Source organism: Leiobunum rupestre, chromosome 5 (genome assembly GCF_980474605.1).
Source record: "Leiobunum rupestre chromosome 5, qqLeiRupe1.1.hap1, whole genome shotgun sequence".
Classification (NCBI taxonomy): domain Eukaryota; kingdom Metazoa; phylum Arthropoda; class Arachnida; order Opiliones; family Sclerosomatidae; genus Leiobunum; species Leiobunum rupestre.
In genome coordinates this window covers 7918849-7944318 of record NC_143388.1, presented here as the reverse complement: position 1 = coordinate 7944318, position 25470 = coordinate 7918849, and the positions used below count along the sequence as shown (strand labels likewise).

Genomic DNA, 25470 nt, shown 5'->3' with positions numbered 1-25470 from the left:
AAATACTGGTAGAATTAAAACACAAAGTTTAAATGAAATCAAAGCGGTTCAGTAATCGATATAAGCCACGTTCACACTTACCCCTTAAATCGCTTCGTTTAGATAACTAGTTTTCGAAACCAGCGTGAGAAATCGCTTCGTGTTGGTTCGGGAAGCAACTTTTCCAAGTCGGTTCGCTTGGAATCGCTTTCAAAACGACAAGGCGGGGAAGTCAAATTGCTCGTATTTTCCAAAACAATGGGAATAAAATTCTAAATAATGTCCAATAAAATTACTGTATGTATAGTAAACATGATTAACTAATTGTTTTGGGATACATTTTAGTATTTTCAAAATTCTAGTCATAATTTGAAATGGCGTTAAGCTATAAGCGAACCGGGCTGAATAGAATTATCGTCGGCGGTCAAAACTGGCATACAAACCGACCTAAACTGGGTTTTAGGCTCTAGTGTGAACGTGGCTATAGTTTCCAGCTATACGAGCCGTATATATATATATACACCTTAATTTCGACGTTTGGTGGTGACAAAAAGTAATGAAATATGGTTTATTAAAAGCAATAAATGATTCTATTGATAGTGGGCTCGGACCTCAGTTAAACAATTCTGGGTCCGAGAGGAGCCGTTATTACTTTAGCTAGGTCTAATGTTTCCGGGGAAAAAGCACCTAGCTCGTCCAAATCCTAGCTAACCGGACCCGGGAAATTTCAACCGTTTTACTTCCTCTCGTCTGGCCTCCATATTAGCCATATCTTGAATATTTATTTTTTCTAAAACACAAAAAAATAAATCGACTCGTTAGTGTCAATTCGCCAAATTGGAGGCGTTACTTAATGACGTCATAACTACGTCACCGATTACGTCCTAGGACGTTCAGCCCGAAGCGTCCAAAACAATTCCACAGTTCATCGCGAAATAATTCCTTTCATCGCCGATAGATGGCTCTGTTAATAAGGACCCAAATTTCTTTACAAATGTAAAAAGAAAACTAAATTTCAAACATTAATTTCGAATGCGAAAAATGTAAACGTTTATATGGAACCAGTTTGGCCGTTCGATTTCCAAGAACATTTATTACACGCGCGCACCTTCTAAAAATTATATTGAGAAAATGAATCGTAAATTCAAAATATAAAAGAACTCTCTAAACAAGTTTAAAGCGGCATTTTAACACGCGAAACCTCGGAGAGACTATAGTTGTAGTTAGCCTTACTGGTTAGAGTACTAGTTATATAGAAAAGTAGCGATAGAAATAAAATAAAAAATAAAGTAAAAATGATAATGTAAGATCGGGCACCGCCCTTGGCACTACATTTCGATTTTATTATTACACAAAAAGAAAATAATCGTACCAGGCGGATAATAATTGTACAGATAAACTCGTTCCGAACGGCGGCAAACATGATAATTTCCCCATTGCCCGAGAGACACCGAATCTTACACCACAAGCTGATTTTCTTCTGATTGGTTTTTCCTTTGGTACTTCAGATTTTGAAACTTTATGTTTTTTTATTCGTTAAGACAGTTAATTTCAATTGTGTCGTGTAAAAAGTGTCGACGTTTTTCGCTACCAGCGTTTTTAAAAGGCTGCGCATTGAACTTCGATACATCTTCGAACTAATTCTTTAGGATAATTATTCTAAAGGTAAGAGGGAGTTTGGTATTAGTAAATTGGAATTCTTTTTAAAATTAAAATTTGGCATTTGAAGTAAAAAATAAAATGTACAAATTTAACGAAAGTAGCTTTATAACAACAATTTTAAATTTCAATTACTCGATTTTGGGGTTTTATTTTACCTTTAAATTTTTAATCGCTCTCTCTTTTAGGGAAGTCTATTTAAAACAATCGAAGTTAACTTTTCCCCATTAAATGATCTTAACTAAATGTTGCCCCTGAAATTATCCGCGTTAATATATATATCTGCAAATTCTAAAAAAATGCGCGAATATTTTACACATTCGCATAATTTCAAGTAAATCTAGTAACCGAATGAAATCGCATTTTGTGTTAGACGCTCAGATACAGATAACCGATCTAAATATTAAATGTAGTCACGAGTTTCAGGGCTTTCATCATAATAATACTGGTTCCGTTAAATTTAAAATTCACAAAAATACGTAGAATATAATCGTTTAAAAAATGACAGATCAAAATATATGTTAACATACAAAAACAAACGATATTAAGAAACACCGTTAAAGCCTTAGAGGGAAATTACTCGACAAAAACTTGAAAGATATTTCCACATTGCTCGGGGCTTACTTTTATATACAAGGACATTGGAATTGAAATATAATTGCAAAATATTAAATGAATCGAAGTGACAAAGGAGCTCGGCGAAATTCTACGAGTGAAACGTTTTTTCAAATTTGCCATTTGACCCAAAGGCAATAGAAAGCGAGTAAATGATAATAGACCGATAAGGTTATTTATCTTTTTGATAATCAACCGAAACCAATAAACATAATTCACGATGATAGCTTTGAGCAAATTAATTATAAAAACTGGGTATTTTATGAACACAAACGGGAAAAGACTGATTATTGTTATACTACGAAGATAAGACGATGAAAGATCATGACTCATATTTAAATAGCGGGTTTATTCTACTATTTTAACTTGTAGATTCGAATCGACGCGGAGCTATTTTTAGCTGAGACCAAAATGAACGACGAAAATAAGATATCGCGCGTATTACCAGCGCTCACAAAGTAAGTTCATTCATTTAGTTACTATCGACAATTGGAATAAGTACCGTAAGCCTACAATAACGTTACGTAAGTGTCTTACTGAGAACTTTTCACGGAGTGACGTCATCGCCGGAAGAAAAGCGCCGCCTAGCGAGGATCCGTCAAAGGCTACCTCAAGCGCGAGAATGAGCAGTCTCAAGTCTGTTTTGTGAATAGATCTCAAATACGAAGTGTATAGCTTATGAAACAATATTATAGACTTTTGACATAATTAATTTTTAATAAGCGAGTTTCAATAATATCTGACGCGTGCGCAGTTAGATGAAAAGGCGGATGAGGATGGTACTTTGAGGTCATACTTCAGCGTGACCTCGGTGACCTATGACATCAGCTTAGGTTGTTGTGAAAAGTACCATCCTAGTATAGTTACTTTAAAATCCGATAGATGGCGGTGCGGTGGTGGAAACTGATTAAGATGTCAGATTCGATAATCTAATAAGCGAGTTTGAATCCCATCTAGGGCACGCGCGGACGAGGATGTTACTTTGACGTCATACCTTAGCGTGACCTCTGTGACCTATAACTTTGGCTTAGACTTCCATTTGTTGCGAAAAGCACAATCCTAATAGTTATTTTTAAAGGCGAAAGATGACGACGGGGTTATTAAAACTCGCTTACGCGGCTGTCATACTTATGGTGGATTTTTACTTAGGCTATTTGCGATAAACAAGAATGTATGACTATGTTGAGATGATTTTTAACGCTGCACCTAAACCCCCTCACGCTCGAAAAGTAAACTCCCATCCCTTAAATAAAATAAAACTGATGTCTGAAGCACACACCAGTGACGATTTCCCTCCTGCCTTTCGTGCCGGGGGAACATTTGACCACAATGTCCATGGATCGTCTCAACGTAGTTATAGATATTCTTGTTTGGATATTGTATCGAAAATAAAGTTGTTATTATCCCAGAAAACTAAGCTACTTGCACGTCGGAGGTAACAAGCAATTCCTGTACACGGCCGTCGGAGAGTATTTGAGGTTCGTAGCCTCACAGGCACCGCACAAAGAAGCCCTCATTTCCCAACATCAAGGAATTCGGAAAACGTACCAAGAACTTTCCTCCGAAGTAATACGTAATTAAGCTTTGACATATTGTCGTGACGAGTGTAATATCTGTCTCCTAACTATATTTCGGTTAGGTGGACACCTTGGTTGCTGGTTTGAGAGAGCTTGGTCTGAAGAAGGGTGACCGAGTGGCTGTTTGGGGAAGGAACTCTTACGAATGGATCCTAACTTCCTTCGCACTCGCCAGGGCCGGAATCATTCTGGTAATTATAACCCTTACCATAGGTCACGTACTACGCGGAACTATGATATCGTCATAACAACATAGTCACTCGCGAGGTCACTCGTGACTCGTAATGAAGTCTAATAGGCCGTAATTTTCGTAACTGGGGGTTTATAGCCGTAAATGCAAACGGTGATATTATCCCATTTCCCGCCCTAAAAAATTGTGCTTACAACCAAATGACGGGGACTTTTTACAATTTATATATTATGACTAAATAAAGGTGCCTGAAAAAATTCAGCCCGGTAGAACTATTTCCGAAGTGAAACCCTAAAGTTACTGGACTAATAGGCAACTTTTTTAATTAGCTAAACAATTTTTAATTAAGGAAAATACCTTTAGAGTATGATTCTGACTGTGAAACTATATAACTGTGGCGGCAGGACGCTTACTTTACGACTGCAACGCGCTACGGGAGATGTCGCCAGTGCGCCGAGAGAAACGCCATGTTTTCAACGACTATGTGTTTGTTGTTAATCTTATCCTCAAAGCTTTCTTAGAAATAAAATTTCCCAATAATTACTTGATAGCGCAACTTGCAACCAGGTTTTTGCAGCACTAGAGTGTTGGTTTCATCACTGCTTGAAAAATTTGACAATAGATAGAAGAAAAACAATTTTTTTACCCGGAGCCAGGCGGAAAGACAGGGTGACATTCAAAGAAATTCCGTATACTTTGCAAGAAATCCGAAAGCCAGCCGGGATCTCTTCAAAATCTGGCAAGAAATCCGACGGGAAATATCGAAATCTGACAAGAAATATAGAAATTCTAAAATCGCGAAATCCGTCGAGAAACCCGAAATCCAACGAGAAATCCGAAGAAAAATCTCGAAAATTCAGCGTGAAATCCCGGATTTCAAAACCCCGTACACTTTTTTGGTGAATGTCCGAGCCTTGCATGAAAAATTACAAGAGGTAAAGGCGTGGTTTTTCGTCCGTAAATCACGGGGTGAACAGGGTGGCGGGTGCTGCAGACATATTCTACGTTCACGGCAATACATTATTATGCTAGAAAGGTATTTTCTTCAATGAAGCATTGTTCACGGGATATAATAATAATGTTTTAATTCAGGATAAAAAAGCTGTACACTTATTGGGCCCTGATACGCGATACAAAAGATACTATAACGCTCAAAACAAAAGAAACTATTTACATTAATATTAATTGATACAATGATAGTGCCCGAAAAACGAAAAAAAAACAAAATAAAAAAAATTTCACAAAAAAAAAGATACATATGAAGCGACAGTAATAAAATTAAAAAAAAAGGCTAATTGTAAGTAATGCTGAAATGAACAACAGTTCAGCCCCAGCATAACAATTTAGATAAACTAGACTTTCTAGTTGTAGAAAGTACTTCGTTTAAGCAAACGAAAATGAGAGCTCCACGTTACATTTTCACGCTCCATATAGGCTTCGAGCTTAGAAACGATAGCGCCATCTACTTTAATACCTGCCAACTAAATTTGTGAAGAAATAGAGTAGTGTCAGTCGTCTGCTTATGAAAAATGCAAAGACACTACAAGTATACTTGAGGACCGACAAGTATTAACGTATATAGTCTTTGCAATTTTTTCTTTAAAGACTGGCGAGTGTCGGCCATTTTGAGCGCAGTTTCCATAATGCAATGGTTTGTTTTAATCTTATAATTTTATTTTAACTAAGAAATGGAAAAGTCGGAATATTTTAACGGATTGGATTTTCACGTTAAAAGTAGATATTTAGAGAAAATCGCGTTCATTAATGACACCGACCCATATTATATTAAAAATAAAGACTATAAAATTGTTAAGCCTGATCAGCATGAGACATTAAAGTTTTTACCTGCTGTTACTTATGCTGATATTTATTGTTATCTGGTGGATGGAATATCACCATACACTCAAGAGCAATTAAAAAACTACAAAAGTTTAACTGGCTACAATCAGTTTGTTAGTGGCTTTGTAAGAGAGGTGTTGGTTAAATCGTTTAATAACTACGTTTTAGTGAAAGCAACTGTAAGTATTTTTAATTGGTAGTTCATTTCCAAAAGAATTCCTTATTTAATGAAGTTTTTTATTAGGTTATGCACTCACAGAGGTTGAATGAACCTCCACTGAAACCGTGGATCATTGTACTAAAGGATATATCATCCGTTACATGTGCTCATTGCAATTGCATGGCTGGTTTGGATGAGTCATGTTCCCATATTGCGGCGCTCCTATTTTACATTGATTATTCAGTAAGGTTTAGCGAGAAAACAACTGTTACTGGAGAGAAAGCTTACTGGGTTGTCCCTGTTATGCGAGATATTTGCTATGTTCCAATTGCCGAAATGAATCTAAATTCTGCTGCAGCGAGGAAAAAAAACCTTGAAAAAATATTAATTCTTGAAGAGCATGAAATTGTGTTGAGTTCATCCAAAAAAAAATCCTGTATTTTGGTTCAAAAACCAGTTCCTCTGATAACTGAAATTGAACATAAAAGGCTTGCAGAAAAATTATTTAGGCACTGTGGAAAAGGATCCTATTTCAGTATTGATAGGAACTATCAAGCTAATTTCATACCAAAATGTATTAACCCAGCATATCCTATATTATTAACGGAGTTGTTTGATGAAAAAACCAAGGGATTAACCTTAGATGAGCTCTTAAAAGAGTGCGAAACTATCAAAATTGACTTTACTGTAGAGCAAGCCCGGAGTGTTGAATTAGGAAGTAAATTACAAAACAAATGTAAAATGTGGAACCATTTTCGAGCTGGTAGAATTACTGCCTCCAATTTTCACAGAGCCTGTCACAGCAATCCAGAGAAACCGTCGGCATCTCTAATTTCAGTAATTTGCTACCCTAACTCTCACAAGTTTGAAAGTGTTGCTACCAATTGGGGTATCTCAAATGAGGAAACAATGCGGAAGGAATACATCAAACAGATGGAAGAAAAACATGTTAACTTTAAATGTGAAGTATCAGGACTCTGTCTAAATCCACGATTTCCTCATCTAGGAGCGTCACCCGATGGTTTGATTAGCTGCGATTGCTGCGGCAATGGTATTTTGGAAGGAAAATGCCCTTATACTTTAAAGGACCAATCGTACAAAAAAGGATTGATGAACCCAAATTTCTGTTTAACTGAGAACTTGGAACTGAAAAAAAAACACCCGTATTATTCCCAAGTACAAGCTCAATTGTTTATAAAAGAGAGCCTCTATTCAGATTTTTGCGTATGGACTAACGTAGATTTCTATGTCATTAGAGTGTACCCTGATAGGATTTTTTGGGAAACAGAATGCCCAAAGGCAGAAAGATTTTTCAAAAGAGCCATTTTTCCTCAGTTAGTTGGAAAATTTTTCACCAATGATCCGTCTCTTAAAGAAAACCAGCCAAAAAGAAAAAGAGGAAAAAAACAAGTGGTACCACAAGAAATTCACAAGCTTGATAAGGCCAAAATATCCTTGCCTTCAACGACTAAAGAGCTCGGAAATTTATCTCCTGTTATAGCTCTCCGCCCTGTACCTGAAGATATTTTATCACCAAGCAAAAGATTTAATAATAAAAAAAAGGAAAAAAAGCAAATAGTGAAATCTACACCTACAAATTACCAAGAGAAGGTTAATATAACCCAAGATGAGAAAGTTAAAAAACAAGCTGAGGAGGAAAATGGTCAGAAGACAGATGTTGAAAACGAGGAGGCGTGGTGTTATTGCAAAAAAAGAGAATCAGGAGAAATGATTTATTGTGAATCCGGAAGCTGTTTAATTAAATGGTTTCATGTTCAGTGCCTAAAGTTGAAAAAAATTCCGAAAGGAAAATGGGTTTGTCCAGATTGCATCAACAAGATTAAAACTAAAAAAAGACTTAAACTAGATTAATTTTAAATAGTAATTCGTTAAAATGAATTCAAATTTTTCCTTTTAAAATAAGTTTTAACTTAGTGATAAAATAGTTAACATTGTGATAAACTAGTCAAGCTATAAACGTTAAAGACTAGTCAAGTTAAATTAGAGAAGCTAATAAAAATACAACGATATTTTATACTAATTCCAGTTAGAGTTACATGGTTTTGGCTTTCAGGCAACTTAGTGATGTGGTACAGTTACTATATGCTTGTTAGTCGTTACATTTGCATATATATATTTAAAACTTGTTAACAATATTTACATGATAGTCTGACCGGTTTCGTTGGTTAGCCCTTCATCGTCTCCAATGTAAATATTGTAAACAAGTTTTAAATATATATGCAAATGTAAATAAATATGAACAAAAAGTTATTCTGAATAAATTTTAATTACACTTCAATTATGCTATTATATTATTCAATAGAAACTACTGATGGTGTCAAATTAGTTAGTGCACAACAAACTCTTGCAATTTTATCGATTGTGGCTACTGTTTCATCTGGGGCTTTCTTTAAAAGTTCAACTGGAATTTTAGTATGTAGTATTCTATACTTTTGTCGAAGCTGACCTATGACTCGCTCAACGTGTATTCTCACGTTAGCTAATTTGCGGGTTGCTTCTACATCATAAGGGTCTAACTGCTTTTTCCCATTCACAAAAGCAGGATACTTAATACTCGCACAATAAAACCCAACAGAATCATCAATGTCAAATCCTCTATCAGCAAGGACCAGGTCACCAGGTAGAAGCTTTTCTAATAGTCCCGAATGTTCAGTTAGATATTTGTCACTGACTCTACCTCCCCAGCCCTGAGAGATAAAACTGATTGAGCCTTGAGGAGTAATTCCAATAAGAAATTTCACAGTGTTTTGATGTTTATAATTTGACCAAGTTTCGGCCCGACTTTTAACACTGGATGGCTTATCAGAAAAAACTTCAAAGCAATCAATAATCACCGAGCACTTCTTTCCAAATTTCTCTCGAAAGCACATCGGCATTGTTGCATGCAATTCGTCTCTCTCTGGCCACTTAACAAATTTAAAGAGACGGTTATATAAAGCATTGAGGCAATTATAGAAAATTCTTCCCACTGAATTTTCTGAGATCCAAAATTTAAATGCCAGTTCTTTATTAGTTGAGGCTAAGCGAAGTTTCATTAGCGTTAAAATTAGTTGCTGAAATGCGCTTAGTTTGGAATTTTGAAATAAATAAGGTTGTATTTCCTCTAAAATGTCTTTCAGTAGTTCCAAACCTTCCAGACCAGTGAAAAACCGCACTTTTTCTTTGTCACAACCAAAGTAAGAGGGATGGAAATGTAATTTTTCTATTTCCTCATTTTTCTGAGTTATTTCAGAATGTAATTTGCATATTTCTTCCTCTCCATGGCTAATAACAATATTAAGGTCATTAATTTGAGAGCTCAAAGTTTGAATCATATCAGCACATTCTTTTAATTTAATTTCTAAATCTTCAGCTTCAAATTTGGGGCAAACTCGCAATATAGTTTGTGAATGTACATTACATACTTGTGGTTCAGTTTGTACGCAAAAATCTATCCCAGTAGTTTCAGTTTGTCCAGAAAAATCAGTTACACTATGATCAGTTTGCCCACCAAAATCTACACTACTAAAATCAGTTTGTCCCGAGAAATCGATACCAATTATTTTGGTTGTGACAGAACATCGAACCACATCTCCAGCTTCAACGTTATCAGCAGTTTTTGTGGTAGGATTAGATTCATTTGGCATACTAATTTCTGACCTCGAGACATTATCTTCAAGCAATGAGTTGGCTTCAGAAATGATAGACAGATTACCAATAACATCACTACTGTTACTTTTACCAATAGACGATACATCTTGAAAAGTACCATGATATTGTAAATGATTTTCAGATGGCGTTGATGTCATTATATTATCTGAAGAGTAATTAAGTTTTCGCCTTTTCATTCTCCTATTGTATCTTCCCACATTACCCGGAGTATGTGAAGTAGATACATCAGACGAACTACTAGTATCGTTGAATGAGGGCAACCATAAAGCTTGGAAGGTACACCTACGAAAGCATCTTTAATTTAATATGATGAAATATTATAAAACAAAATAAAACAAAAATTATTACCTGAGTAAAAGTGCCTAGAGCAAACTCTTAACTTGCCTTCTGACTCCTCTACATCTCTAAGCCTTAGCTTAATGATCCATTGGTTGCGCCTATAAGCAGATAGCTCTTCGGTTTGAGGCCCTTGGTTATGTATTATGGCAGGAATACAAAAAAATCTAATATCGCGCGAGTCATTGAGCGAATTATTTTTAGTTTTTTCGCCTAAACAGTTTTTTACGCAACAACGTCTATGTTTTCGAACCATTTTTACGAAAATCTGCGCCTAATATGGCGGACTGCCTCTTGAAAAATAGAGAGTCATAGATGGCGATACTATCGCTTCCTACCCCCTCCCCTATTACGTCAGATGATGACGTTTCAATCAAGACATGTTATATTACTCTATAGCAGACAACTTTTGAATGCCCATGATCTCCCCTCCTTACTTGATGGCCTGGATCCGCTCCTGCCCAGTTTTATATGTATCTAATCGACACTTGAATGCCGATGCGGAGGATTTGGTCTTAACGGCAGCCGGGAGATCATTCCAAAATGTAACAACCCGTTGGGTGAAGAAAACCCGCCTAGCTACCCCGTTGCGCCACTTTTTACGGATTGTGGGAGCCTTTTGGCCCTCCCACTTGATGTCGAAGAAGTCAACTGCAGTAACATCATACAGGCCATAAATGATTTTGAAGGTGTCAACTAAGTCAGCGCGAAGAAGTCTGTCCTTAAGGGACAGAAGACCCAACCTTTTTAACCGTTCATTATATGGTAAGGTTCTAAACCCTGAAACTAGCTTCGTGGCCTTTCTTTGCACCCTTTCCAGCTTTTCAATGTCTTTGACCAGGTGGAGGGACCAAATTACGTCACTTCCAATTCGGTGGCGAAAATCGCGTCACCAATTTTAAAGAGGAAATTAGTGATGCCATGGACAAACTACTGTACTACTACAATAGCGCAAATAATATAAAAATTTCACATTTACAGCCCACTAGTTGCATGTTTCGCGTGAAACAAGGTCGCATCGATTTTTTTTGTAGGGAAATGTTATACAGAAGCGTTCTGACATTCATTATGTTACTTATGGTATAACGCGTCACTCCTTCACTGCGTTGAAATAGAAACATTTTGAAAGGCAGATTTTGAGAATATGTTTACATATCAGATCGATTTGGGTACATTTTTTCGAATTTCATTCGTCCAAACGGTGGTACAAATGTTCGAATGCCGGAAAACAGAATCGTATGTCCGAAAACGTATTTCATTTGCCGAAAAATTTATCACAACTTTTGTTGGTGATTTAGTCGTTCAATTTATGTTAACTTTACTGGCGAATTTCATTTGTTCGAATAATCGTTTGTCCGTTTTTTCGAACATTAGGAATTGGTTGTTTCTTTTTAAATATTGTTAATATAAGAAAATAGTAACATTAACGTGAACCTAACCTAAAATATCCACAACATTCAACGCAATTCCCACTTACTATATCGGCCAAAAAAAATCCGGACAAAAAAAACAGCAATAAGAAATACTAATTTAGCGACAGAATTCGGACAAGTGATGCTACCGATTCGGACGAATGAAACAAACAAGTTGTCCAGTTCGAACAATTGAAACATTTGTAAATTTCGGCGGTTCGGACGAATGAAATTCGAACATTTGTTCCACCGTTCGGACGAATGAAATTCGAACAAATGTACCTACCCCATCAGATCTATATTTAGATTTTTGGTTTGTTACTTTCGTTCTTCAACGTTCAATAGGTGTGCGTTTGTCCGGCCTTCAAAGCTTCCGAAGTTGAATACGCTTTACAAAAGGTAAATGCTTGAGTCATCATCATATCATATGTAACTATAAAAACTGAACTATGTACGATTAATTTCTTTAAAAGGTTCAATGCAAAGCGATTTTCATCCAGCACGACTTGGAAGAGAACGACTATTACGGGATCCTGTGCAGCGTAGACGCTTCGATCGCCTCGACCGAAGCGGACAAAGAACTTTCGTTGAAGTCACTCCCGCATTTAAAACGCATTATATACGCCGGAAAGGATCTGAAATGGTAGAAATATCTCTTAATCCGTTTACTTTATGCCGAAAATTAACTTTAATTGTGTTTTTGGGAAACTTCAGCGGAACCATTCCATTCCAGAGTTTAATGAAAAGCGCGCCTACCAACAACAAATTTTGCCAAGAAGTTGTCCAACCAGACGACGTGTTTTGCATACACTACACATCGGTAAGATCATATTTATTACCCTAACAAGTAAATATTTGCAGTATTTACGCTTAAGGTCTATTCACTAGAGCCAACATTTTTTCCAATTTTGTTGGTGAATGTATTATCATTTAGTTTTGTCATAAGTTTATAAAATACTAGCAAGGATCCTATATGTTAGAAGGATATGAGGCGAGGGACGAGAAATGGCAGTGCCGTCGGTGGGTCATGCGCGATAGAGAATCCGTCTTTAGATTCCGTCAAGGACAAAACATAGGGGAAGCACCGCCAAAATTTGTCCTTGAGGGAATAGAAACAAGACGTCCCACGTTTAGAGGCTCTCTTAATATCGACACCGCTGCCGGCGTTTTGAAAAAAACGGGCTGGCCGGAGGGCTACCTATCCTTCTAACATATAGGATTCTTGATACTAGCTCCCTATAAGTTAGAATCCGCCATAGATCTACCGTTAAGAGCGATTTATCGCCTAAAAAATCAGGACCGGTATACGTGACTCCCCGCGGCAACTTTTTGCCCTACTATTTAGCTTCTTCAACTTCCGTCGGTAGCGGAAACGGCTATCTCCATGGATACGAGACGAAAAGAAGCGCGCGAAGTTAGCACGTAGAGCGGAGCTATCCCTAACGACGCTTGTTTGAAATTTGACACGGGCGACGATGGGTTTGTTGGCAGCGAAATATTTAATTTGGGGGAAATTTAAACGATATAACTAATGTGTCAACATTTTGGAGGAATATTTTATTCATTTCAATATGAACAGGTATTGTCGTTAAATATTCGTAGTTTAAAACTTATCTCTTGGCGACAACTCGTGTTAGGCTTAACGAGGTTCGATCCCGGCGTTGAAACGAAACCGGATTCTCACAGGAAAGCTCATATTTCGATTTTTCACCACCAGATGGCAACACGCCGCGACTTTTCGACTTCTTGGGGGAAATCACTGTTAACGCACAGACTATGTACTATTCTGATTTATAGGGGAGCCAGTATATTATAAACTTATTGTTTTGTATAATTAAAAGGATGTGTATAAAAATTATTATATTTAAATATTGGGACTTAAAGTTATTCAAAGCGTGTCCAACAAAAGCGTTTTTTTTTGCGGTCAACACGTGACCATATTTTCTCCATTCACACGGACCAACTTGGTTTGCGAATCGTGTTGACAAACAATGCTTTGCAAGAATGCTGACCTTTAGGGAGAGTGACTAAGGGTTGGTTTTCACTAGCGCAAAACCGTCGTGACGGCGGGCGTGAACGCAAACATTTTCTATTAGGCCTAACGAGGTATTTAAAAAGTTAGCGCCCCCCGTCACGGCGGTTTTGCCTTAGTGTAAACCAGCCTTAAATCGGTTCAAAGTCGGGCGTGATGTAGACCTATATGACATATGAAATTTCCCAAAAGGAGACGTTGCACTACCCATTCGATTTGCCATGGCAACCGAAAATGTCTTTGATCGCTTAAAACAAAAATAAGATTTTTTCCTTATTTTACCCAAAAATTGTTACAAATTTACTCCAAAATTGTTCCAATTTACCCAAACTTGATGAAATTTACCTAAATGTGGTACAAATTACCCATTTCGTGATTTTAAAATTTTTTGAAAATTTTCGTAGCTAGGAACCCTGTGTTTTAAGTGATCAAAAACATTTTCGGTTGCCATGGCAAATCGAATGGGTAGTGCAACGTCTCCTTTTGGGAAATTTCATATGTCATGTAGGTCTACATTACGCCCGACTTTGAACAAAATTGGCAATAAACACCTCGGGTACTCTCCTTGTAAGTGTAGTTCTTGCAGGGCGAATGTGTGTGGACGATGTATTAAACAAATTGTCATATTTTAAAAGGGAACAACTGGAACACCAAAGGCGGCGGTAATCACCAATTTCGCCATGTTAAACAACTCAGTTTTTACATTTGAAAGATGCATTCTGGAAGAGGTTAGTGTAAACAATTCGTTTCTCAAATATCCAAAGATAGCTAATGATCTCATACCACAAAAAATATGTTTAAAATATTAAAATTAATTGAAATAAGAATAATGACGTCTTGTCTAACGTTCTGTGGCTGCCCATACCTATAATTAATAGCAAAAGCAGGGGCGTAGGAACCAGGGGGGCAAGGGGGGCAATGCCCTCTTTAGAATTTTGCTGGGAGGGGCAACTAATGTTATTGCCCCCTCCAACTTTTTGGTCAGTAGAAATCTTCACAAGTCTCAAATTCTCATTTTAAAAGCATAAAAAGCTTGTAGAACCTCAACTGTGTTTAAATTTCAGTCTTTTCAGCCAATTTACATAGTAGTAAAAAGTACACATGCATTCGGAGAAGCTACACTCGATTAAAAATTCAAAACAATTTTCCAGACCCTTTTGGTTTATCTTTGCCCCCTCCAACTTCTAGAACGTTCCTACGCCCCTGAGCAAAAGTATATAAGATAAGTTAGATAACTCCCACGAGAGGCGTATTCATTTCGCTAATCTGTTAATATTAATCGCTTGAAACATGAACCTTCTCAGGCTCCTGCTAATGTTTCCACATTAGGTTGGGAAGAAAATGAGTACGGAAAGAAATATATTATATAGTTATTTTTCATTAATCATTTAGTAATTTATTTTTATTACAGAGAAAAAACATGATTTATAAATTTTAGATCCTCAGGCGGAGTTAGTCACGCGGTTAATATTGAGCCGTGGTGCGATGTTCAGATCCGCTGTTTTGGGGGAAATTCGCGCTCATATCTTATTTACTTCTGTTAATATTTAATCAGATAGTGTTTTAAACGAAATGGCTAATAATTTGAACTAATCTGAAAATGTGCACTTCCCTTAGACTTTGATTATGTGTATGCAACTTCCTCTGTATCACATCTTCGCTTGGATTCAGTTTCTAGGCGCCATGAGTCTCCAAGCGACGGTCGTCATTCCTTCCGCCCGGTTCAGCGCTTTGGCCACCCTAAAATCCATCGAATTTCATAGGTAAATATTACCCTCATTTTCACAAAATTTCGTTCGTAGTGGCCAAAACCGAGTTTTAACAGTATATATACTTCTCCCCTTAAATGTCAATCATTCTGCCCCCAGTATATATACTCCTCCCCTTAAATGTCAATCATTCTGCCCCCAGTATATATACTCCTCCCCTTAAACGTCAATAATTCTGCCCCAGTATATATACTCCTCCACTTAAACGACAATCATTCTGCCCCCAGTAAATATACTCCTCCACTTAAACGTCAATCATTCTGCCCCCAGTATATATACTCCTCCCCTTAAACGTCAATAATTCTGCCCCAGTATATATACTCCTCCCCTTAAATGTCAATCATTCTGCCCCCAGTATATATACTCCTCCACTTAAACGTCAATCATTCTGCCCCCAGTATATATACTCCTCCCCTTAAACGTCAATAATTCTGCCCCAGTATATATACTCCTCCACTTAAACGTCAATCATTCTGCCCCCAGTAAATATACTCCTCCCCTTAAATGTCAATCATTCTGCCCCCAGTATATATACTCCTCCCCTTAAATGTCAATAATTCTGCTCCCAGTATATATAGTCCTCCCCTTTAACCTCAATCATTCTGCCCCCAGTAAATCTACTCCTGCCCTTAAATGTCAATCATTCTGCCCCCAGTACATATACTCCCACTTAAAGGTTAATCATTCTGCCCCAAGTATATATACTCCTCCCCTTAAATATCAATAACGCTACCCGGTTTCTCATTGCGCTACGTGCGAGAAAGATTCAAACAAGTGACTTTCGAAAGAAATTCGAAATAGGAATGGTTGAGTATTTTTAACTTAGGCTGACTTACTACTTACTTTTTCTAAGTATTTTTACCTCCTTTTTTAGTTAATTAGATTTGAAAAAAAACGGTTTTCCGAAATAGGTGTTTTTAGATTTACTTTACTTTGGCTCTCAGTAGCGATTGGTTCCCTATATAATTCAGGCCCGGCGTTACGAGGTGCAGGGCCCTAGGCCGCAAGATATGAAATAGGGGCCCAAAAACTGTTTTACACTGAAAGTGGGGCCCCCGGAAAGCGCTGTGAAGCGCGGGGCCCTAGGCAGTCGCCTCGCTTGTCTTTCCCTAACTGTTGAATTTTGAAATATTGTATATGTATATTAAGATTTCATAATTACTGTAAATAATTTTTAGTGTATTTTGTTTTGTTGTACTTGAGCTTTTGCGCGTGATAGAAATGGAGAAATGTTGTGAAATATGGAAAAGCCCGAACTGGGTCTAGCAAAGAAAATTTCCTCTCTACCCAACAATGAGCGGGTAACTGCCCTACCCTTGAATGGCCAAATAGTGGTCAGGCGCGGAATATTAGGAGGGGTAGAGAGAGGAGAGGGCAATCATGGAAAGTTTTGGTTTAGAAGAGTGACGAGTGGCGAGAGCCTAGAGGTCACTAGTTACTGGTTAGTAGGAAAAAGGAACTTGAACTGAGCGGAGCAATAATTTATAAATGTGCTGAGTAAAAATAAATTTAAGTTGTGCTATTTAAAATAAAATTGAGCTTGTGCTAGTTGTGCTAAGGAAAGTTATGGTTGTCCATTTTTCATGAGAAGTCACATACCCGAACCATAAGCAAACAAAAATGCGCCAAACTTCGGTGTTTCAGTCCGCTGGAAGTTTTTAGAAGGTGAGCACTCAAAACGGGTTATTATCCGCAACACTAACGCCGGCCCTGCCCATATTCGAATTCTGGGAGCTTTCCGATCAAAGAATATAAAGCCCCAGGAATGGAAGGATTGATATTATTGGCCACGTGTTTTGGCTGCGCTAGAAACTTCCGGCAAAGGAAATCAGAGTAACCGGAAACGGTTACTGCAACCCGGTCTCTCTTTAAAAACGAGACGCGCAAAAGTTCCACTAGACGGAGCTACACCTTCCATTCCTGGGGCTTTATATTCTTTGTTCCGATTGGCGGTTTTGTAATGAAGTGATTTCCCACTTCCGGCACGGGACCTCCGAAAAATTATCCTCCGTCAGTCGCTATCTATAGTTGGTTACCTATGCGGCAAATGTTTTCGGAGTTCTGGTCGGAAGTGGGTAAACGCTATTGGCTACGCGCGAGTCAGTTATTTCGAGTCTAGGGTACGAGGTTTATATTATCTTTGGTAGAGATAGGTACATTCTTGACCAAATAAAGAAGTGTATTCTATTAATAACCAGTTGAATGTCTGTCGCAGGTGCAATTACATCGTCGGAGTGGAGACAATGTTCTTGTGCATGCTGGAGAAACTGAAAGAGACCGCCCTAGATACATCAACTCTCAAACTCAGTAAGAAACAGAAAATAGAAATATTTCTTGGCACACGGTAGATTTTAGAGGCGCTGGGTTTTGGCAAATTCATCCTTTACAAATTTACGTATTGATTTAAAAAATACCTTTTAAAGTTGTATAACCTTTGAATATTTAATTGGAATTTCTTAGAAATGTGAAAAGAGATGTTAAACACTCGATGTGAAGTATTCAGAAGTTCACAATATAACTTCCCCTTTGCTTAAACTATCTATTTACACATTGCTTTTTAGATGATAATTTTTAATATGAAATGAATAGACTGATACACGTATGTCGATGGAGAATACCCTTTCACCGGGATAACGACATAATTCAATACACGAAGTCTTACGAGATGTCGTCCACAGTCTGAACCAACCAAAACCCAAAAATTTTAATTTTAAATTATCTAAATAATAACGCAACAATATAATTTCTTCGTTTTTTAAGGCGAGGTTTTCTTCAGTTGAACATTTGATCATAGTTTTACATAAAACGTTGCTGCGCCCAACAACCAAAGTCATAAAAATAACCCCCGATACTGTTAATTTCATACTCTTCCTATCATGATGTCACAACTGGAAGAAGCAAAATCGATCGATATTGTTACAGTTTTTTCTAAAACATAATCGGACATTAATCAGAATGTTGCTGAAAATACCCAAAGCCTGAATTTTTTTTTTAAATCATCCAATTTTTATTCCCTTCCAGTGAAAATGTATAGTGGCGCCATCTAGTTTTTCTAAAATCATTAAAATCGAACTTCAAAGGGGTTCCCTCGAAATATTTGTTCGCATGGACGCAATTTCTGATTAGGTCTAACAATTGTAAGAGTTGTAATTCGGAAAATCGGGAAATTTTCTTTATTTTTTCGAAAAAAAGAGAAAAAGGTTTTCATTCCATGATTAGCCAAATATTGTAAAAGTAAAACTAAACCTCTAGACTAGTCCAGAATAATAACCCTTAAATATGTTTCGATTTTTTATTTTTCCGATTTGCTGACATTTTCCACATTTAATTTTTCCGGAAAATTAACAACTCTAGACTCTAAATCAAGGAATTTAATAATTATTTATAATATCAGGCAGTGGCGCACCCAGGGAGTCAGCAAGTCCCGGCCCCACCAAAACGTACTGCTCTTTTTTTTAACAAGGGCCCCTTTTAATTTATTTTCGGGTGCGCCTCTGTAATCCAGCGTAGATTTTCATTAACATTGTTTATTATTTTTAAGTAAAACTCGGAGGTTCACCGAGTAAACTGGACACCGTGTCGTTTATTGAAAAGAAATTAGGCGCCAGAGTATTGGTAAGTTTCTGAATACGCGTAAGCTGACAAGAATTCTTTCATGAAACCTCTACCTTTAAAAGATGGGTTATGGAAGCACAGAAACGTCGGGAACAGTAGCCACGGAGGATTACGTTAAAGACGACAAGAAAATTTCCAAAATAACTTGCGGGAAACTACAACCACATACCGAGGTAATTGTACAAGTGCTACTACTAACAATATGGAACTGCAGAGATGCTAAACCTACCCTCGCGTATAAAAAGCAGACGAGGATGGTACTTTGACGTCATACTTCAGCGTGACCTCGGTGGCCTATGTATGACGTCAGCTTAGGCTCCCTGTGTTGTGAATAGTACCATCCTAGTAGGTATTTTTAAAACTGATAGATGGCGGTGCGGTTATTGAAACTCGCTAAATTATTTTAATGTGAAAATGATTCCAAATTGGCGTTTAAAGTCACATTTTAGCTCTCGTTCTCGATATTTATAGCACCTTATAGATTCTGTTTTCATAATATTTATCACAGTTTTAATCATTCTTTTTTATTAATTTCTTGATTTCGCGGTCAAGATATGAATTAATTAAAAGACGTTTCAAACCGTACAGGCCAACATTTTAACCAAATTTCGTTGGTGAGTTCGCGAAATACTTTGGATTTTCGATAACACGCACCACGAAAAGTATTCGTGATTAAATTTACATATTTGGTGCTAAACCTCGGTCACAAAAACATTTGTGTGGAAATTTTCTAAATTTACAGGAAGCAAAACAGTCAACCATGTTTTGCTCAAATATTTACTAGTGTGAATTCGAGGCAATTTATTTGAGCGTTACTCTAACAATACAACGCGATGCTGAGGGAGTCCTTACCCCAGCAAGTGCAATATTCAAATACCAAATATTTTACGAACAATTATATTTGAAAGGCGCCTTAACCGAACAAATAATAGCGCCACCAAAATGTATTAACTGTAGTAGGTTGACGAAGAGTACGTAAGTGGTCTGACTTTTTCGTTAGGTGATTTAAACGCGGATGAACCATTGAGTTGGGAATATTAATTTAGAGGTCCAATCAAAACGTCGGATTTCAGTATTTCGCGAAACAAGTTTTTAAAAATAAGAATACTGTCGTCTGCTCCCATCGGCGTCCCAAATGACGAGAAAACGTTATCATTCTACCCGTGGCGCCGTCTATCTCTCAATGGTTCGTTCAAATAAGACGCGTTTTCAAGCAAAATATTTTTTCTTCAAAATAATGGATGGCGCCACTGGTCATATGATAACGTTTGCTCGTCATTTTAGAGCAGACGGCACATTCGTATTTTTCAAAAACTTGTTTCGCGGGGAGCAGATTTGATTGGATCTCTAGATTAATATTCCCAACTCAATGGGATGAACTGACTTTACGTAGTATGCCTGGGTGATGCCAAAGACTAATGCTATATTGCCCCGTATTCTTATGGTAGTCGAATGCATTCTTGATTTTAGTGATTTTGAAAACTAATAGGTGTATCCACTTTTCTTTTAGGTGAAAATCGTCAACGGTGAAGGTGAAGTGGTGCCATTGGGAGAGAAAGGAGAACTTCTGGTCAGGGGTTTCCAGATATTTCAAGGTTACTGGGACAATGAAAACAAAACGAAAGAAGCGATAGACAGAAACCAATGGTATCATACCGGGTAAGTGGTCGCGTCTATAATTTGACTAACACTTTGTAAGACACGGACTCTACAGCGGGATTCGTGACTGTCCTTTCGCTCTACCGTCTCAGGTAGCCGTTGGCAACCATGGTTGTAATACACAGTGGCGTCGCCAGGGTGTTTTAGGCAGCGCTTGAGCCACGTGAAACATTTCTGAAGCGCCCCCTAAAATTTCTTAATAGCGCCTCTTAAAATTCCAGGAAAGCTCCTAGTAAAATTTGGTCGAATATTATAGTACTTGTTAAACCTGTTAGTAGATTTTTAAAAGTGAAATATTATTGATCTCATTGTTTCTATTAGACAAATAAAACGGTTCCTATATTAATAAATTAATAGAAAATGTTTTCTTTTGTACCTTTAATTCGTAGTTCTTTTTCTAAGTCGATAAAAATATTATCCTTTTTGGATATTGGGAACCCCAGTTGGGTTATCGGCTTAAGCGCCCCCAAATTAAAAATCGTGGTGACGCCACTGGTAATACAAGGGAGTCGATGCTTCCAATAGTCCTTTCCATAAGATAAGCTACGCTTGCTGAACATATTTTCATGAAGAACAGGATACTTCGTGGAATTCACCCTTATATCCAGGGCTTTTCGTAAGGAAACTTCATGTATACGTCACTAGCTGGGAAGCCCCAAGCTAGAACTAAAATCCCGTGGAGACTGAGCCATGGCATAAACAAACTCTATCCCCCCCCCCCCCCGCACAGCAAATAAATTGACTGAGGCAGAAAAATATTGGTTGTATAGGTGTATGTAGGTTGCAGGATTCACGGCACCTTTCCAGGAGCAAAAATACATTATTTAATTAATTAACTTAATTGGAAATCGATGAAAAAGGCTTGATTCGCTGCCTTTGAGCCATAAGAATAGCTGTGAGAAATTTGGAGGTCCTAGGTTGAACGGCTCGGACGCCTATAGAGAAACAGACGCAAGACAGACAGACAGAAGACACTTAGGAATATTATAGTATAGATTTTAGTATACTTTTGAGATAAACATTTTGAGGGTCGATATCTGCACTTGCAATTTCCAGATCACCATTTTGAAAGTCCAGATTAGCATTTTATATGGTTGAAACCGCCAGTTCAAAGGTCAGATTGCTTTTATTAAAGGTTTCCCAATTTGGGCAACCATATTGCAATAACTCTAAAATGGTTGAGTTTAGGAAAATTAGATGCTGATAAATAATTATCTTCAGACTATACAACTTTTAAAAGCGAATTAGTTTGGCCACGGAATTTGTCTAACTAATTGGCAGTGAATTAAGCAGTGTGAACAACACTTATTTTTCGGGTAGGTGGCCGATGTTTTGTTGACAACCAATGAAATTAAGCTATTCCGTAAAGTCACTGACGCAGGATCGTTGAAACCTTTAACCCGTCGTCTGCTTACAATATAATATTTCTATTTTCAAAATAGCACACATCAATAATTTTGACAGACTAAACCTAGGCTGCGTTCAACAACCTTCTGATTCATTCCCGATTATGCATCACAAAAACCGTAACAGTTGTTGAACGGTTTTTGTTTCTTCCGGTTGTGACGTCACGATTAATTAACCTGGTCCACGAGCAAGCTTTTCTGATACGTTTAATAAACGTGTGGTTGATAAACGCGCACGTACAAGATTTCTGCTTGCCGCCATTTCGATTTATTCATTTTAAACGGGTTTTCAGCGTTTTTGCGTTCAACAACCATTTATAAGTAATTGGAGTGAACGGTATCACAATCAAAACTTGTCGAGGTTAACGGTAATAGTTAGTGTAGGGAGCTGTTGGCTCGCAGGGTTTTCCACCACCCTCCTACGCATTGTAACCCGGCCACCTGAAATAATGGCTTTAAAAGTAGCTTGATGACTTAGGCCTAGGGTGGTGCCTTGGGTATTAGCCTAGCTGATTATTATAAAGTATCGGATTATTTTAAGATTTTAGTTGTTGAATGCAGCCCTATTTTCAAAATTTCAGTATACCAGAAGATAATCGTTAGGCCTCGTGTGAACAATTGTCCCTACGTTTTAACTCACAAAAATCGAATATAATATTTTGGTGGAAAGCGTAAGGTACATCGGATACCAACAACTAATTTGGTACCCATAAAATTGAAGGTCCTAAAACATAAATGATAAATTCTAACTAACGTAACTTCTTGTCAAGATGCACATTTCCTTAGAGTCTAGCTCTAAAGGGCTTTTGTGGTGGGCCTCAAAATAAAATGTCAATATCAAAGCAATATGGTTGAAAGATAACAGCGGGCTTTTGTTTCCAGTGATATCGGACATTTGGACCAGGACGACAACCTGTACATTGACGGGCGACTGAAGAATATCGTGATACGCGGAGGTGAGAATATCTACCCGAATGAAATCGAAGAACTACTGAGGAAACACCCCGCCGTGCGCAATGTCCAAGTAATGCCACAATTCATTTCGCAACCTAAGAAGTAGAATCAAATTCTGTAGCCATCTAGCCAAGGCTAAATTGCAAAATTGCCGTTCCCAATAGGTGGTCGGGGTCCCGGATAGGAAAATGGGCGAGGAATTGTGCGCCTTATTAATATTGAAAGCCGGCTGTTCACTTACCACGGAGCGAATAATTGAATTTTGCAAAGGAAAGGTAACATAATAAGGCTCTTAATCAGTTTAGTATTACTTCTAAGCTCGTTCTTAGCTGTCTGGATCTCCTTTCGGAACTGGGCACCCATAATAGGGTCATAAGGGGCATCATGGCAATGAGACGGCCAACACTCTGGCCAAGGAGGATGCGGAGGCTAGGTTCTTAGGTGCTGAACCTGCTATTCGAATACCCAATAGCCTGGTTCGCAGTCATGTGCATGGCGCTATGACTGAGAGGCAGGTCAGGCTTTGGCTTGAGACGGATGGTCAGAGGCAGGCCAAGGAGTTTATTCCTGGGCCTTCTAAGAAAAGAGCAACTGAGTTGCTCTCGCTCTCTAAGAGTAGTATCAGGGTGGTTACGGGCCTACTTTTAGGTCACTGCCAGCTTAATCGACATCTGCATCTGATTGGTATCAGTGAGAGTCCTATGTGCGGAGCATGCCTTGCACATGTCCTTTGTGTCTGTGATACTTACGCGACTCAAAGGTTTGAGCATCTTGGTATGCATAGGCTGGAAACGAGCGATCTTTCCCACATTTCGGCGAAGCAAATCTTGTGCTTCGTTTCAGAGACTGGGCTTTTCCATGTTTAAAAGGCTGAGGCTGCACAATGGACCTCTGGTCGAAGTGCTAGGTTGGGTCTAACCCAACCACCCCAACTCTCACTAATAATAATAATAATAACGTAATACCATTTCGTCATTGTCATAGGTAACATAACGGAATAAGTATGAGATTTACTACTTATCGTGATACCGTCATTATGTGAAAAGTCAATAATCCGGAGCCAGCAGTGGCTCTACCAACCTTGAATGAAAGGAGGTTTTAACCGCTTTTTTCTTCAGGTGGCCCATTTCAAAATTCCCAAATACAGCTTAATCGTGGATTCGTTTCCAACCACGGCGACCGGCAAATACCAACTCTGCGAGATCAAGAGCATGGCGGAACGACTTTTGGGACTCGAACTCAACGACCCAAAACGATAGTTTTTGACGCTTCGAAGATACGTTGACTTTAGGAATCAAATCTTGTTTATATAACGTTTTAAATGTCCAATTTGTCGAAGATACGTTGACTTTAGGAATCAAATCTTCTTTAAATAACGTTTTAATTGTCCAATTTGTCGAAGATGGAAAAGCTCAACCTGTATTGATAGTGGCAGCGCCATCTATAGGTGCAACTCGGTACTAAAGAGAGCAGATTGTTTCTTCAAAGTGACTCGCGGCAATTTTTACCCTATAATTCGTAATTTTAATATTAAAATCTTTTAATTAAATTAATTGCAATTCTTTTATTGGGTGATGTAAGAATATCGCGATAAGTTACTTCAATGAGTACTTACTTTCAGAAGTATATAGTATAGATCTTACGAAATAAATATTCAGCGTCCTATACTGCAAATGTTTACATTCGCTAGAAACAGGTAATTTGGCCGGCTAAGTTTTATAAAATACGTAGTCAGTTACTAAAACTATTACTTTACTATTTACTATAAACAGCATGGCTCCCAGAGTTCCTATAATTCCTATAAATTCCTATAATTTCAATATGCTCCTATAATTTCCTATTTTTTCAAAATTGTTCCTATAAATTCCTATTTTTTGGAAATTTTCTAGTTTTTCTATAGCTATATCCAGAAATTCCTATAATTTTAAAAGTAATGTATTAGAATATAGCCTTAACGTTTGGGAAAAATTTGCCTTCTAAATAGTGGTTAGTTCTGGCTTAGGTCCGGTACTCCCAAAAACATCAACGGTTGGGCTTCCAGAGTTCCTATAAATTTCTGTAATTTCAATATACTCCTATAATTTCCTATTTTTTCAAAATTGTTCCTATAAATTTTTATTTTTAGCTAAAATGTTCCTATAAATTCCTATTTTTAGCTAAAATGTTCCTATAAATTCCCATATTTTCTATGAAATTTCCTATAATTCCTATAATATTTAATAAAAAATAGCTAGGGGCCCTGAAACAGGTAAATACACTGTTACACTGATTTTTTACATTTTACATCCTTGGGTGAAATAACACTTTGAAAACTGCCTCGAGCCCGCGAATGTAGACGTTCAACTTTTATAGCCTAGATATATTTGAAATACTTCCGTTACTAAATATGTCTATTCCTCCACAACATAAAAACCACTGGGAAAACTAGCTCAATAACCATTAAAATATACCAAAACCAATTTGATCCACTGTTCGTGTAGCCATACACCGGCGTTCTGGGAGTAGCCACCCCCTAGGGGCGCTCTCCGCGTCCGATAATAAAAGGACGTGAAGCGATACCTCATAAGCGGAGCCCTTCACCGACAGACAGTCAATC

The 25470-nt window shown here is 37.7% G+C and overlaps 2 protein-coding genes across 3 annotated transcripts; both read left to right on the top strand.

The window, feature by feature from the left end:
* The first annotated feature begins 2636 nt into the window (after positions 1 to 2636).
* On the top strand, positions 2637 to 24423 carry LOC149943458 (medium-chain acyl-CoA ligase ACSF2, mitochondrial-like). Of its 2 annotated transcripts, XR_016480991.1 has the most exons (16): positions 2637 to 2711; positions 3663 to 3819; positions 3893 to 4021; positions 11785 to 11838; positions 11913 to 12082; positions 12154 to 12259; positions 14107 to 14199; positions 15089 to 15234; positions 17456 to 17547; positions 18782 to 18855; positions 18918 to 19028; positions 20366 to 20514; positions 22803 to 22944; positions 23039 to 23149; positions 23993 to 24216; positions 24280 to 24411. XR_016480991.1 is itself a non-coding variant. In XM_090175649.1 (15 exons), the coding sequence occupies exons 1-15, from the start codon at positions 2665 to 2667 to the stop codon at positions 24131 to 24133; spliced, it is 1722 nt and encodes a 573-aa protein (XP_090031775.1). In that variant the 5' UTR covers positions 2637 to 2664; the 3' UTR covers positions 24134 to 24423. The 2 variants fall into 2 exon arrangements, 1 of the variants encoding a protein (XP_090031775.1); XM_090175649.1 differs by having other exon boundaries at positions 23993 to 24423.
* Positions 6102 to 7919, top strand: LOC149943459 (uncharacterized). Its single transcript, XM_090175081.1, has one exon. It carries the CDS (start codon positions 6107 to 6109, stop codon positions 7889 to 7891), a length of 1785 nt encoding a protein of 594 aa, XP_090031207.1. The 5' UTR covers positions 6102 to 6106; the 3' UTR covers positions 7892 to 7919.
* Positions 24424 to 25470: the final 1047 nt, after the last annotated feature.

Bases quoted from the DNA above. Each gene is read 5' to 3' on its own strand.
- LOC149943458 (XM_090175649.1), top strand. From the start codon at position 2,665: ATGAACGACGAAAATAAGATATCGCGCGTATTACCAGCGCTCACAAA. The intron at 2,712-3,662 runs GTAAGTTCATTC...TTATTATCCCAG, and splicing joins GTATTACCAGCGCTCACAAA to AAAACTAAGCTACTTGCACG. The intron at 12,260-14,106 runs GTAAGATCATAT...ATATTTTAAAAG, and splicing joins TTTGCATACACTACACATCG to GGAACAACTGGAACACCAAA.
- LOC149943459 (XM_090175081.1), top strand. From the start codon at position 6,107: ATGCACTCACAGAGGTTGAATGAACCTCCACTGAAACCGTGGATCATT.